This window comes from Pelodiscus sinensis, chromosome 11 (assembly GCF_049634645.1).
Source record: "Pelodiscus sinensis isolate JC-2024 chromosome 11, ASM4963464v1, whole genome shotgun sequence".
In the NCBI taxonomy this organism is placed as follows: domain Eukaryota; kingdom Metazoa; phylum Chordata; order Testudines; family Trionychidae; genus Pelodiscus; species Pelodiscus sinensis.
In genome coordinates this window covers 35,802,481-35,816,753 of record NC_134721.1, presented here as the reverse complement: position 1 = coordinate 35,816,753, position 14,273 = coordinate 35,802,481, and the positions used below count along the sequence as shown (strand labels likewise).

The 14,273-nt window shown below is 57.3% G+C and overlaps 1 protein-coding gene across 1 annotated transcript; it reads left to right on the top strand.

Moving 5' to 3' along the window:
- Nucleotides 1-411: 411 nt before the first annotated feature.
- PYGM (glycogen phosphorylase, muscle associated) lies at nucleotides 412-14,161 on the top strand. The gene is made up of 20 exons (XM_014577808.3): nucleotides 412-760; nucleotides 3,225-3,326; nucleotides 3,451-3,529; nucleotides 4,119-4,222; nucleotides 4,545-4,676; nucleotides 5,346-5,457; nucleotides 5,798-5,880; nucleotides 6,502-6,645; nucleotides 6,989-7,081; nucleotides 7,236-7,382; nucleotides 7,786-7,949; nucleotides 8,636-8,750; nucleotides 9,100-9,201; nucleotides 9,406-9,553; nucleotides 9,950-10,008; nucleotides 10,121-10,262; nucleotides 10,861-11,068; nucleotides 11,396-11,530; nucleotides 11,963-12,029; nucleotides 12,637-14,161. Exons 1-20 carry the CDS (start codon nucleotides 518-520, stop codon nucleotides 12,787-12,789), a joined length of 2,532 nt encoding a protein of 843 aa, XP_014433294.2. The 5' UTR covers nucleotides 412-517; the 3' UTR covers nucleotides 12,790-14,161.
- Nucleotides 14,162-14,273: the final 112 nt, after the last annotated feature.

Genomic DNA, 14,273 nt, shown 5'->3' with positions numbered 1-14,273 from the left:
GCGAGCCCAGTGGGGCCAAAAGCAGCAATATTTCCTTCCCCTCACAAGGCTAGTGATTAATAGGGATCCCCTTGAGATGCTTTTGGCCTTAAGCAATTGCTTAGTCTGCTTAGGGCCCTGCTCGCTTTTTTAATTTCACCCCCACAACTCTGCAGCCCAGAGGGCCCCCAGCGAAGGAGATTTTCAGAGGGGAGAGGGCCGGATCAGATAAATAATTGATAAGACAAGGGAGGAGCCTCATGAGCCAGAAGGCGGAGCGAGGATTTCCCCCTCTCCCTCCCGGCCTGGAGGAGGGGCTCATGAATAATGCACCAAGCTGGCTGGGTTAATAATACATGAGGGGAGGGGCTTCGGGCGCATTTGCTGCAGCAAGCGGGCTGGGCGGCGCAGAGAGCCCAGCTTGTTGGTGTTCCTCTCGCTCGCCCGGCTCCCCGGTGCCGCAGTGCCAGGGCCTTCCCGCCTCCGTGTGAAAGACCCGCCGTGCGCACAGAGCTCGGGCCGCGCGGGAAGCTGCAGGATGTCGCGGCCGCTGTCGGACTACGAGAAAAGGAAGCAGATTAGCGTGCGGGGCCTGGCCGGGGTGGAGAATGTCACCGACCTCAAGAAGAACTTCAACCGGCACCTGCACTTCACGCTGGTGAAGGATCGGAACGTGGCCACCCCCCGGGACTATTACTTCGCCCTGGCGCACACGGTGCGCGACCATCTGGTGGGCAGGTGGATCCGCACCCAGCAATACTACTACGAGAAGGACCCCAAGGTGGGTGCCTGGGGGGCGCCCGTGGGCGCAGTGGAGAGGGGCGTCTGGGGCCCGGCTGGAGAGAGCACGGGGTGCCCTGGAGCGCGGGTGCCGGTTAGCTGTACGTTGGGGATGTGGGAGTGCCCGGGGGCGCACAGAGGCAGGGAGGATCGCTCCCTACCGCTGCTGAAATGCCTGCCAGGGAGCCGCGACCGAGAGAAGGCTCGGGTCACAGTAGCGGTGTCAGGTGAGAGATTCCGAGGTGCAGGGTGTGCGAGGGGCAAAGGATCAGGCAGGAGGGGTGCCAGAAGGGGCTGGCACAGAGGGCACCTGGGCAGCTAGCAGTACTGCCAGGAAAAGGGCAATGAGGCAGGACAGGGGACAAAGCTAGGGGATGGGACAGCAGAGGGGCTAATGGCAGTTGCCAAGCCAGGGGGCGTCTGGTGTTGGTTGAGTCCCTTGCTCTAGGAGGATTGGGAAGGGGGCAGTGGATGACTCTCAAATCAATAATCCCTTCCCATCTGTAAGCCAAGTCCTTGTCTTCTGACACCTGGCAGCCAGACTCCAGAGCTGGGATCCCCTGCGCTAGGTGGGCTCAGCGTGTGTGCCATGAAGGGTATAAATACGAGCTGTACTGCCGCCACTGGGTGCTCCAGACCCTTCTTCAGCTCGGGGAGCAAAGGCCTGGGCTGTTGACACTGAAGGACTTGGGATCAGCCCAATAGGCCCATCCACCCCCTAGTTCCCTCCTTCCCTATCCCCATCCAGAAAGATGGCTGATGGCTTACAGGACAGTCCCCCTGGCTAGTTGTGGGGGGCAGTGGGAACTGAGCAGAGCCTGAAGGCTCCCTCCATGGTGGAAAGGGATTGGTTCTGCCTCTCTCACCTGGAGTGTCCCCAAGGCACTGGGCTAGCTTTCCTGCCACAGGGACAGTGTGCCCAGGGCTGGCTCTTTCTGGTTGATCAGAAGGGCTGGGGGAGGGGGCACCATTGTCACTATCTGAGCTTGGTGTCTCACAACCCCCGTGGAGCTGGCATGGGGGGATGTAACTCATGGGGTGGTTCCTTCAGAGGCCCGGGTGAGATCTCCGACCCACTTGCCCTCCCCAGCCACTTCTGCTTCTGCCTTTCCTCCACCCTGCACTCCCTCTGCTGCCCCTGCCTTTCCCCTCTCCCCGCACATCGCCCTCAGGCCCTCTGCTCCCCCATGTTCTTCCTCCTCCATTTATTCTGGCTGTTCTCCCTCAACGTTCTGCTTCCTCATCCCCCCTCGTTCTTCCCTTCCCCTCCCCAGGCCTGTGTGTGAGCGTCTTGGCTGTGATTCACCCCTCCTAGGCCCCCTCACCGATCCCTGGCTACCCCCAAGTCCTGGGTATGTGTGAGCCAGGGAGTCAACACAAACCGCCTCTCAGAGACCTGCTTTTGGGCTGAGGAGCTAAGCCAGGGAATCACAGTGGGGGGATCATATGAGGGGGTTGCAGGCCATTAATCCCCTTTCTGTTTTGGGAAGTGGGGGAGGGAGGTAGCAGTGGCTAGATGTTTGTGCCAGTATGAGCAGATATGAAGAGCTAGTGGAGACACTTCATGGCATGCTGGGTAATGGGGGGTCCTCCAAGGGGGAGCTAGGGTTGCAGGAGAGGTTTTGGGCTGGGGGCAGTAGGTTTGGGGGGACAGGTTTAAAGGATGAAGGAAGCTGGCAATAGGAAACTGGGCCTTTGCCCTCTAGGGGGTGCTACCTGTGATCCAGCACCAGGGCAGAGAGACTGGCTGGCTCAGTGGAGGGAGGGGGGCAGGGCAGAGAAGGGGATATGAGACCTGTCCTCTCTAGGAGATGTTGGCTGTAATCCAGCACCAGGACAGGGGCACCAGCTGGCAGAGGGGGGCAGGAATGGGATATGAGACTGGCTGTGACCCAGACCTGGGGAAGGCAGTGGCACATGGGGTCTCTCCCCAGAAGTGACAGGTAGTGGGGGGGAATCTCTGCTCTCAAGGCCCCCAGTTCTGATCCTATCTCAGCATCCTGGTGGGGGCACAGTCTGGTTAAATTTAGCCCTGTCTGACATTTTGCTGTTGACTTTTGCCATTTAATCTGAGCAAGAGCTTGTGTCAGCGCAGGGAGAGGGAGGGCTGGGACACTGGATAGGCGCAGCGGCTGCATACCTGAGATGGGCTGACATAGCATGGCTGATGTCCGCCTATGCTCTCCCTAAAGGTTAGCTGGGCATCTGTAGGCCCCAGTAGCCACCCCTATATACCTGCCCGCTGCTTGCTTCCCTCTGCCCCCCTCAAGTGTCCTGCCCCAGTACAGTGGCAACTGGGACATGTCCTTTAGGGGGTGTGGACTTCAGTCCAGCCCCAGGGTGGGAGACTAGTGTGCTCAGTGCACCGGGGAATGGGGCATGGGGCCTGTTTCCTGGAGATGGAGCTAACAGGCTCCTCAACCCTCCCCAACCCTGCTCCCTCACTTATCTCCCCCTCTCCTCAGCGGATCTATTACCTCTCGCTGGAGTTCTACATGGGCCGCACACTGCAGAACACCATGGTGAACCTGGGGCTGCAGAATGCCTGTGATGAGGCCACCTACCAGGTACTCCAGGGTCCAGTGGGGGAGGGAGATCCTGTGATGGGGCAATTGGAGTGGGGAGAGGGCTGGGTGAGTGGGGGAGGTGGCTAATCTCCCCTAACACTCTTTTTTTTTCCTGCTCCCACAGCTGGGCCTGGACATGGAGGAGCTGCAGGAGATCGAGGAGGATGCAGGGCTGGGGAACGGGGGCTTGGGGCGCCTGGCAGGTGAGGGGAGCCAATTTGGCAGCCACTGAGCCTGACTGCCCTGTGTGCCCAGGGCCAGGAGAGCCCCAGCACGTCCCTGGCCCCGCAACATGCATCCAGACCCTTGGCCCTGCCTCCCAATACTGCCCGGCAACATTCACCTAGACCCCAACATGGCACCCTGGAATGCACCCAGCTCTTTGACACTGCCCCTGGCCTCTCAACGCTGCCCCCAACACGCTTCTGCTCCCCTGACTTGGTCCTCCACCATGCACCTGGCCCCCCCAGACACTGCCACCTGACACTGCCTCTTGACATGCACCCAGCACCCTGACACTGCCCCTACAACTAGTACCAGGCCCCTGACATGGCCCTGTGGCATGCATCTGTCCCCCTGACAATGCCCCCCAGTATGCACTCACCCCCCCGACATGCTCCTGGCCCCCAAACACTGCTCCCCGCTACACTCTTGGCCCCCCACCCCACATCTCTTCTGCCTGCCATCCCTGTCCATTTGCCTGCCCCTCTGATTTGGCTGTTACTGCAGTAACCCCCCCATCTCCTGTATGTCTGTCTGTAATGCTCAACCCCCACTCTTCTTCCCCCTCAGCCTGTTTCCTGGACTCCATGGCCACCCTGGGACTGGCCGCCTATGGCTATGGCATCCGCTACGAATTTGGCATCTTCAATCAGAAGATCTCTGGGGGCTGGCAGGTGGGTCATGCCCCTCAAGTGCAGGTCTGGGATAGGGGTCATTCCCCAGGGGTAAAGGTGGGGGGTCAGGTAAGCAGGCAGGGCACAGGAGGGATGTGAGGTGGAGCAGCTGAGTTGCCCTCAGTATGGGGTAGGAGAGGCCGGGCAGGGGGTTGTTCAGGGGTCCTCGGTGCAGAGGCAGCAGGTGCCGCAGGGTCAGGGGGATCCCAGCAGGGGATAGGTCTTGGATAGCTGAGCTGCTTAAGGGTGAGTGAGAAGGGATCCTAGGTGGGGGAGGAGCAGGTTGGCACTAACCCCTCCTGCTACCACCCTCCCTTGGCAGGTGGAGGAGGCTGATGATTGGCTGCGCTATGGCAACCCCTGGGAGAAGGCCCGGCCTGAGTACATGATCCCCGTACACTTTTACGGGCGCGTGGAGCATGGGTCAGATGGCATCAAGTGGGTTGACACACAGGTGAGTCTGGGAGGCCTCAGAGTGGCCAGTGTGCAACATTGCACGAGTGAGTGATGAGTGTGCATTAGCACAACAGTGATGCTGCCCAGGAATGCATGTATATCTACATGAGGGACTGGTAGGCAGGCGTGTCAATGAGTGGTGAGTGTGCATCTATGGGTGTGCATGAGCGTGTGTCCTTGGGCACGAGGGAGGGTATGTTCACATGCATGGTCATTGGTGCAGGAGCTGTGTGCATGGAGGTAGAGATGCATTCACAGGCCTTTGCACATAGCAATATGTAGGTTTGCTGGAGTGTGCATTGCAAAGCTGGAATGGGCATTTCCATGCAAGTGTGAGCTCCCTCTGCAACAGGGACGTGGGTGCAGCACAAACCTTTGCATAAGCGCCTCCATACATGTGCAATTGCCCAGACGCGCAGGACCATTGCAGGCTCATTCACTAGCCTGACAGAACCTAGGCAGGGAGCCAGGACACCTGGGCCCTTTCCCTGATTCGCTGGGGGAGGGGGGGATTCAGTTCGTCTGTTTGTTCTTTAGTTTCCCACCTGTACAAAGTAGGAGGGGAGGGCATTATGGGTTGTCAGTCCTGGGAAGGCTGGGGTGGGCTCTCTGCTCTTCATGCCCACCGGGTGCTGCGGCTGGCGCTAACCCTGCTGTCCTTTGGCAGGTGGTCCTGGCTCTTCCCTATGATACACCTGTTCCTGGTTACCGCAACAACACTGTCAACACCATGCGCCTCTGGTCTGCCCGGGCCCCCAACGAGTTCAACCTCAAAGACTGTGAGTGAAGTGGGAGTCCCTCAGGCCAGGCAAGGGTCTGTGTCTTGGCAGCATCCAAGGGAGCCAGGCAGTCAGACCCTCTCTGAGCAATGCGGGGAGACAGTTACTGAAAACTGGGGTGGGGGTTCAGCATGAGGCAATCTCCCTTCCCCGTCGGTATTGCCCCAACACCACCCCACTATGAAGAGTCCCTGTATAAACAGCCTCTCCCTCCCCCATGTCCCTCCCTAGAGCTGGCTCCAGAGTTGCTGGGTAAAGGATCGCTCCAGAGATGGCTGCATCTCAGCACTGAGCGAGGAACCCCTGTGTGAACTAAGACCATGTTCTCTTTCTGCCGCAGTTAACGTTGGTGGATATATCCAAGCCGTGCTGGACAGGAATTTGGCCGAGAACATTTCCCGTGTGCTGTATCCTAATGACAATGTGAGTAGCTCCCTCCCCACCCACTCCAGGGCTCCCTGCATTCACTGCAGGGTTTCCAGGGATGAGGGGAGGGGAGCCAGTCCTTTAAGGAAACAGAACTGGAACATGGCTTATAAATGAGGGGGAGTCTGCTTCCACACTCAGTCCCTGATTCCTGTGCCAGGGATAGGGCTCAGCGCATCAAGCGGGTCTAAATCTCATTAGCCAGGAGGGTCGACTATTGGGTAAAACTGTCATTTCCCTCTGCCCCCGAATCCCTGCCCCAGAGATGTGTCCCAAATGTTACCCTCTTCAAGGTCTCCAACCATGTGGGACCCTAGGTGGGAGAGTGAAACACCCCCTGTCAAATGCTTGGGGGTGGGGAGTTATCGCAGTGGGGGCTGGGAGACACGATTCCTGGGTTCCATCCCCTGCTCTGGGAGGGAATTGGTGCCTAGTGGCTAGCGAAGGGAGCTGGGTAGTCAGGACTCCTGGGTTCTAGTCCCAGGTCTGCCACTACTTACCCTATGCCGTGGGCAGGGGTCACAGAGAGCCCCTGCTGTATCGGAAGCCATTGGCCTATTCTGAGGTTGGGATTGGGTTGGTGAATGCCCCATTCTCACTTGCCCCTGCTCTGTGCAGTTCTTCGAGGGCAAGGAACTGCGTCTGAAGCAGGAGTACTTTGTGGTGGCAGCCACTTTGCAGGACATCATACGCCGCTTCAAATCCTCCAAGTTTGGCAGCAGGGACCCCGTCCGCACCTCCTTTGATGCCTTCCCTGACAAGGTACCGGCCTCTCCAGCAGAGGGCACTGTGGGGAGTGGGGTGGGAATACTGGCTGTTGGGGTCTGCCCAACTTCTCCCAGCGGGGGGAGAGGGGGCAACATAGGGAGTAGGACAGCTACTCCAGCCCCACCTTGGCCCAGCAGGGGGTGCTGTGGGAAGCATGGCATGAGTGCTGGCTGTGCCAGGAGCTCCCAGCCACTCCAGGCCTGGCCTTGCCCAGCAGGGGGTGCTGTATGGAATGGAGCAGGTATTGGCTCTGGGGGCCATTCCAGCCATGGCCTCTCATGGCTAAACTCATGCGTCCTTTGTCACTGGTGGTCTGAGCTTTGCCCCTCTCCTGTAGGTTGCTATCCAGCTGAACGACACTCATCCCTCCCTTGCCATCCCTGAGCTCATGAGGGTGTTGATTGATACTGAGAAACTGGACTGGGACAAGGTAAGGGCCAGGGGTATTTATATGTGACATCAACAGCTCTGTGCTACAGGGACCAGATGTTGTAGTTTTGCTGTAGAAGAGCCCTTGTGTCCCACCCCAGAGGTGGTTGCATCTCTGGACTGAGCTGGGCAACCTCTCATGTTGTCTCTTCCAGGCCTGGGACATCACAGTGCGGACCTGTGCGTACACCAACCACACAGTGCTGCCTGAGGCCCTGGAGCGCTGGCCTGTCCATCTCTTGGAAACCCTCCTGCCCCGGCACCTGGAGATAATCTATGAAATTAATCAGAGGTTCCTTGATGTAAGCTCTGCCCCAGGGTGGGCTGGGGCTAATCCAGAGGAGAAGTCCCCCTCCCTCCATAGGTGACAGGAATTGGAATGTGCTGGGATTCCTGGTTTCTGTCCCCAGCCCTGGGATGGGAGTAGGGTCTAGTGGTTTAGGGCTGTGGCTGCTATCCAAACTCTGCAGATGATTCACATGTGCTCTTGCTGGGGTGAGGTTGAGAAGGGAGTTAAATTTGGGGTGTGTGAGCTGGGAGGGAGCCAAGGGCATTTGGGATTGGGTCCCACTGGGGGAGCAGGGTGAGTGCCTGGGGCTGGGACAGTGGGGAACCTCTCATTTTCCTCCTGGGGGGCTCAGTTGTGGCGCCTCTTTCTGGGTGTGCCTGCTCCATCTGGATTCTGCCATTCTCTCTCCCCCGCAGAAAGTCTATGCCATGTTCCCTGGGGACCACGAACGGCTGCGGCGCATGTCCTTGGTGGAGGAGGGGGGAGCCAAGAGGATCAATATGGCTCACCTGTGTATCGTAGGCGCCCACGTGATCAATGGGGTTGCCCGCATCCACTCCGACATCCTCAAGAAGACTGTGTATGTGCCCTGCCTCTTGCCATGCTTCATCCCCTCACTGTCCCTACAATCCCCTTGCCCCTGCCACTCCCATTCCTTCTCCTCCTCTTCATTCCTTTCCTCTTTTTTCCCCTCTGTTCTCTTTTCCATCTTTCATTTTTTCCAATATCATTCTTCCCTCTTTTCCTCCCATTCTTGTACTCTTCCCTCTTCTTTTCCCTTTAATTTATTCTCTTCATTCCCTTACCTTTCTCTTGCTCCTTCCTGTTTCACTGCATCATACCCACTTTCATTTTTTTTCATTCATTCACTTCTTCCATTTTTTTTCTGTCCTGTAGCTGTGTTCCTATACATTTCCTTCTTTCTTTCATCCCCTTCTTTCTTTTGCTCCACTTTTGTCCCTTTGTATTTTTCCTCTTTCTGTTCATTTTCATTCCTTCATTGTTTAATTCAGTTTCCGGTTCTTCCATTTGTGTCTTTCTTCTTTTGTTCTCTTCCCCTCATTTCCCCCAGTTCATTAATTTCCTCTCTTGTTCATTTCTTTTCTCTCCCATCGATTCTTGCATTTGTTTTCTCTCTCTTCCTGCTCCTTTGCCCTTTTGCCTTGTAGTTTGGTTTTGGTGCTGCTTTGATTCTTTCCCTCCTTGTCCCTCTCATCCACTGGTTTCCTTTTTTTCATTCCCCTTCTCTGCCCTCCTCTCTCGCAGTTTCAAGGATTTCTATGAGTTCGAGCCGCACAAATTCCAGAATAAAACCAATGGCATCACTCCTCGGCGCTGGCTGGTTCTGTGCAACCCTGGGCTGGCTGAAGTCATAGCCGAGGTGAGCACGGACCGGGGGGGGGGGGGGGCCTGGAGAGGGGGAAGGCTCCTTAGGGGTGATGTTCAGGGATGGGATTGGGGGGGTTCGGAGGATGCACCAGACAGTGTGGGATCTTTGGAGGATACCATTCAGAGTCTGTGGGGTTGACAGACAGTGAGGGAAGTTTGAGGGGGGGGGGGCAGGCTGTCATGTGAGGACAGGGGGCTCTGTGGGATGGGGGATGCTACATACAGACAGGCAAGGGGACAGGATGGACACCTCTCCTTTGCCTTGCCCTGGATAGTCAGAGGGAGGGGTGACTACCCGCTCTCCTGTGCTAGGCCTGGCTCTGACCCTCCTCTCTCCCCAGCGTATCGGGGAGGAGTACATCTCTGACCTCGACCATCTGAAAAAACTTCTGGCTTTCGTGGATGACGAGGGATTCATCCGGGATGTTGCCAAAGTTAAACAGGTACCAAGATGGGGCAATAGGGCCTGGGGGCCTTTTTCCGCTGCAGCACGCTGACTCTGATGTGACACTGGGGTGGGGAAATGGAACCTGGGGTGTCTCCCCTCGGCGGGGGTGGGTGGGGGGAGGCATTCCGGCTGTGATCTGGCCCCAGGCCCCGGGATGGAGTGTGGGGCCTAGGTTCCCATCTCTGCTTTCCTGCACCAGGAGAACAAGCTGAAGTTCGCCGCCTATCTGGAGAAGGAATACAATGTGAAGATCAACCCCAACTCCCTCTTCGACGTGCAGGTGAAAAGGATCCATGAGTACAAGAGGCAGCTGCTCAACTGCCTCCACGTCATCACCCTCTACAACCGTGAGTGCAGACTCCTGTCATCCACCAGGGCTGGGGATCAAACCCAGCGGTCTTGACTGCCAGCTGCTGCTCTAACCACTAGTCTCCACTTCCCTCTTGGTTGCCATCCCCAACAGCCAGACCTAGAATTGGAGTAGGAGTCAGGCCCAGAGGCTGCAGCAGGAATTGGTAGCCAAGAATCAGAGCAGAAGGTCTGAGCTAGGTCAGCTGGGACGGGGCAGGGCCTGGGCTAGGCAGGGGCTATTGCTGTCAGTGGCAAAGGCTTTGAGCAGCTGCTGTCCGGCTGCTGGTCTTCTGAGCCAGTCTGTGGACTCTGCCCAGCTACAAGCTGCACTTGCTGGCCCTGCTCCCTGGCACACCTGCCCTGACTTTGCATCTCTCCCCATTCCCCTGCAGGGATCAAGAGGGATCCCAACCAGCAATTTGTGCCACGAACTGTCATGATTGGCGGCAAGGTGAGACCTGGGGGAAGCCCACCCGTCCTGGTGCTGCCATGGCTTGGTGGGAGGTGAGGGCTGGGGGCTAGGCCACAGTCTCACCCTCCTTCCTCTTCCCCCCGCCCCACAGGCTGCCCCTGGCTACCACATGGCCAAGATGATCATTAAGCTGATCACGGCCATTGGGGACATTGTCAACAACGACCCCGTCATCGGTGACCGCCTCAAGATGATCTTCTTGGAAAACTACCGCGTCTCCCTTGCTGAGAAGGGTAGGAAGGCTGTGACCTCTGACCCTGCTATCCTCCCCCCGTACTCCCCACCACTGTCCCATATCAGACCAGAGGCCCATCTATGCCGCAGCCAACTTCTGATTCCGCTATTTTCCCACCAAGAGCAGCAGGAGATCCCTAAAAGTTGGGAGAACCATCTGCACCCAAAGGGTGACTCCGCCCCTTGTGCTCCCTCCTCTCCTTGAGATGTTGCCCCACCCCACGCTGCCCAATCCCCCAAGACCATGTTCCTGCTCGCTCATCTCTGACCCCTCCCCCTCTTGCTCACCCTAATGGCAGGTAAAAGATGGGGAGCATGGACCCCTGGGTTCCCCCCCATTCTGGCACTCTGTCTCCCACCCCAGATCAGGTCAATGGAGCATCTTTCCCTTGTGGCCTCCTCTGATGTCTAGCCCCCCTTCCCCCACACCAGTTCAGGGCTGGGTCTAGCCCACATGGCAACCTCTGACCCACATTACTCACCTGCCCCTCCCCCCATCATTACTCCAGATCAGGCACATGGGCCTTTTCACACCCCCCCCCCCCATTGTGACCTCTGCCCTCCCATCCCAGCCCTCTAATCCCATCTCTCCCATAGTGGTCCCTGCGGCTGACCTGTCCGAGCAGATTTCCACAGCTGGCACAGAGGCCTCAGGCACCGGTAACATGAAGTTCATGTTGAATGGGGCACTGACCATCGGCACCATGGATGGTGCCAACGTGGAGATGGCGGAGGAAGCGGGCGAGGAGAACTTCTTCATCTTTGGCATGCGGGTGGAAGACGTGGACGAGATGGACAGAAAAGGGTGGGGGCTGGGCTCCTCCTCCCCCACCCCCCGCCAAGCCCCATCTCATGCCCCCTTCCCTGCCACTGGATTCACGCTTTACCTACTCTACTCACTCCAACCTAGCTGCCAGAATCTGCTCCGCTGCCTGGATCTCCTGCCCATGCCACTGGGGTTTCAGTTGGGGGCTGGTGGGGAAGCCAGGTTGGGCAGGAGGCTTGGGAAGTCCTCTGGGGGGGCCTGGCTGGGTGCTTCTGATGTGGAGGGCGGAGGAAGCCCTGCAGCTACACCAGGCTGGGGCAAAGCCATGATCCTGAGGTAACCTTCCCTCCTTCACCTCCCCTCCAGTTACTGTGCTAAAGACTATTATGACCGCATCCCAGAGCTCCGACAGGTGATCGACCAGCTGAACAGCGGCTTCTTCTCCCCCAAACAGCCCCAGCTCTTCAAGGACATTGTCAACATGCTGATGAACCATGACAGGTGAGGGGCTCTGGGGAGACAGAATAAGGGCAAAGGCAGCTAAGTCTGGTGGGGGGGTGGTGGGAGGGGGCTCTCTTCAGTGCTTAATTTGCAATGGAAGAGGCACGAGGCTCACGAGGTGCCAGGCCCCAGGGCAGGGGCAGGAAGGAGAACCGCACAGGTTAAGCACTGACTCTACCAGCTCTACAAGGGGAGAAGAGTCTGGTGATTTGGGGGGCAGGGAGTCAGGACTCCTGGGTTCTGTTGGCGCAAGTGCACCCATAGTGAGGGAAAGCTGAGGCAGTGGCATAGGGTTTCCCCAGCGCTTTGGGTGTCTGCTTCTGGCTGTACACTCAGAGAGGCACCCAGTATCCATCTCGGCTGTGGGCAGCAGATGGCAGCATGAGCCAGGACCCCCAGCTTGATGCCCTCCTGCTTCCCCCCCTGCTCTAGGTTCAAAGTCTTTGCGGATTATGAAGCCTACATCAAATGCCAGGAGTCTGTGAGTGCCCTGTACAAGGTGAGCACGCGCCCCCTCCTGGCTGCCCAGGTGTACTGCACCGAGCTCTGCTGGGAGAGTGGGGTCAGTGGGTTAGAGGTGGGGGTAGGCTGGCAGATACCTGGGTTCTATTCCTGGGCATCCCGGCTCATCTCTAGGCCTTTCAATCCCAGAGAAGTACTGACCAGCACAGGTGAGAGCCCCATCCTGCAGGGTCACTGGAAGGGGGGTAGGAGTGCAGTCACAGGGAGAAATGGAAAGATAAACCCCGTTGAGCTTGGGCCTGATGGTTGGGCATTGGGAACGTGTGTGTCTGTCTGTATTTCCTTCTACTCTCATTTTTATTTAAAGTTATTCAAATTGTATTAAAGTCACTGGTAGATTCATCCACCCATCATCATTCTTTAGCTGTCCAGCCAGCCCTGTGCCCACCCCACCTCAGGCTGGTTGGCTGGCCCTGCTCCCGCCCTGCCTCTAGCCAGCCCCCGTAAATGCTGCCCCTCTATCCATTCCCATGTATGGCCGGCCAGCCCCATGGGCACTCATCCAGCTATACCATCTGGCCTGACCAGTCCCATCTCCCAGCAGTCCATGTGTGATTGTCACTGACCTGTGTTTCTCTCCCCAGAACACCAAGGAATGGACCAAGAAGGTCATTAAAAATATTGCCACCTCGGGCAAGTTCTCCAGCGACCGCACCATCGCGCAGTACGCCCGTGAGATCTGGGGGGTTGAGCCCACACGCCACAAAATCCCTGCACCTGATGATCCCCATGAATAGCCCCCCAGTGGCCTGCCTGCCTCTGCCCCCCAACCCCTTCCACCAGCCAAGCACCACCAGGTTCCAACAAATGACAGACAATGTGCTGGCTTCCTCCAGCCCAGACCATCTTCATCTCTCCCATTGTATGTGGGGACCCCTTCCCCTCTCTGCATGGGGATCCCCCTGCACCCTACCAGGAAGAACTGGCCATTAATTCCTGCCAAGTTGAGGATAAGCAGGGGGACATGTAGATTCCTGTCCGCTCCCAGATTCCATGGGGTTGAGAGGGTGAAGGCCAGAGAAATGGGATGTGGAGGGTTAACTTCCTCCTCCTCCTCCTCTCCCCCCTCCCCCCCATAGCATGGTATTTAAATCCTCCATTTTACTTCCCCCATCCAGCCCTTTAGGGGATGAACACCCAGCTGTGTTTTGGGACACACATGTTCTGTAGGTTAAAATCCCATGGTGCTCCATTTATTAACTAGGCCAAAGGTGTGGGAATTCCCTAGGAGAGGAACGGTTGGAATTGTCCTTAGCAGGCCCCCAGCACTGTGACCCCCTCCCTAGTGCATCACTTTGGCACCCTGCTCCACATCCCTCCCCCCCTTTGCGTGTGATTATCTGGGGTGGGTGCCTTGCCTTTGCTGCTCTGGTGTGGTTTTCAATTTGGGGGCGATCAGTCCTCCCCTATGGAGACTTTTAAAATAAACAGTCAATTCACACCCACACCCACACACTCACACAGAGCTTTGATATCTGTCTGCACAGCTGCAATCCCCTCCCCTCATTCGCCCCTAGGTGCGCTTTACCTGGTGCTAACCCCCAAGTAGCCCATTGCTTCCCCATGGAGAGTTTTGTTATTTTCTTCTTGGTTTGAGGAGCCAGCACGTGTGGGGGCCAGGACCCCTGGATTCCAGCCCAAGCTCTGGCAGGGGTGTAGGATCCAGTAGTTAAACCAAGGAGGGAGTGGGAATCATGATTCCTGGGTTCTCACCCAAGCCCAATGGCTGCACCTCAGTGAATGCTGTTTTGCCTGGGACATGCACCTTCTCTGCCATAGCCAAGGGAGCCCAGGTGTCCTGCCACATACTTGCTGGCTGTTTAGGGGGCATTTTTGTTTATAATTTAAAGAATCCTTTATAACTTATAGCAGGGCATCTGTGCAAATACCCAGTGACTTGCACCTCTTTTAATCATGGGTGGGTGAATGGAACATGCTGGGGATTTGTTGCTAATTATAATGACAGCCCAAATATGTGTGTCCCCGTTCCTGCGTACGCTGGATGGGAATCGAAGGAGCTGTGGGGTGTCCTGCTCCACTCCCCCCTTTCCCTGGCTGTGGAGGGCCTGGAGCTGGGAGCCAGCAATAAAGACAACACTCAACACCCTCTGCCTGTGTTGCTTTCTTCCATCCCCTCTCATGGGTCCCCCAACCTCAACCCCAAACTTGAGCTGTGCCACGCTGGGTGCTGCCTTGGAGCCAGGTTCTGTCCTGCTCTGGG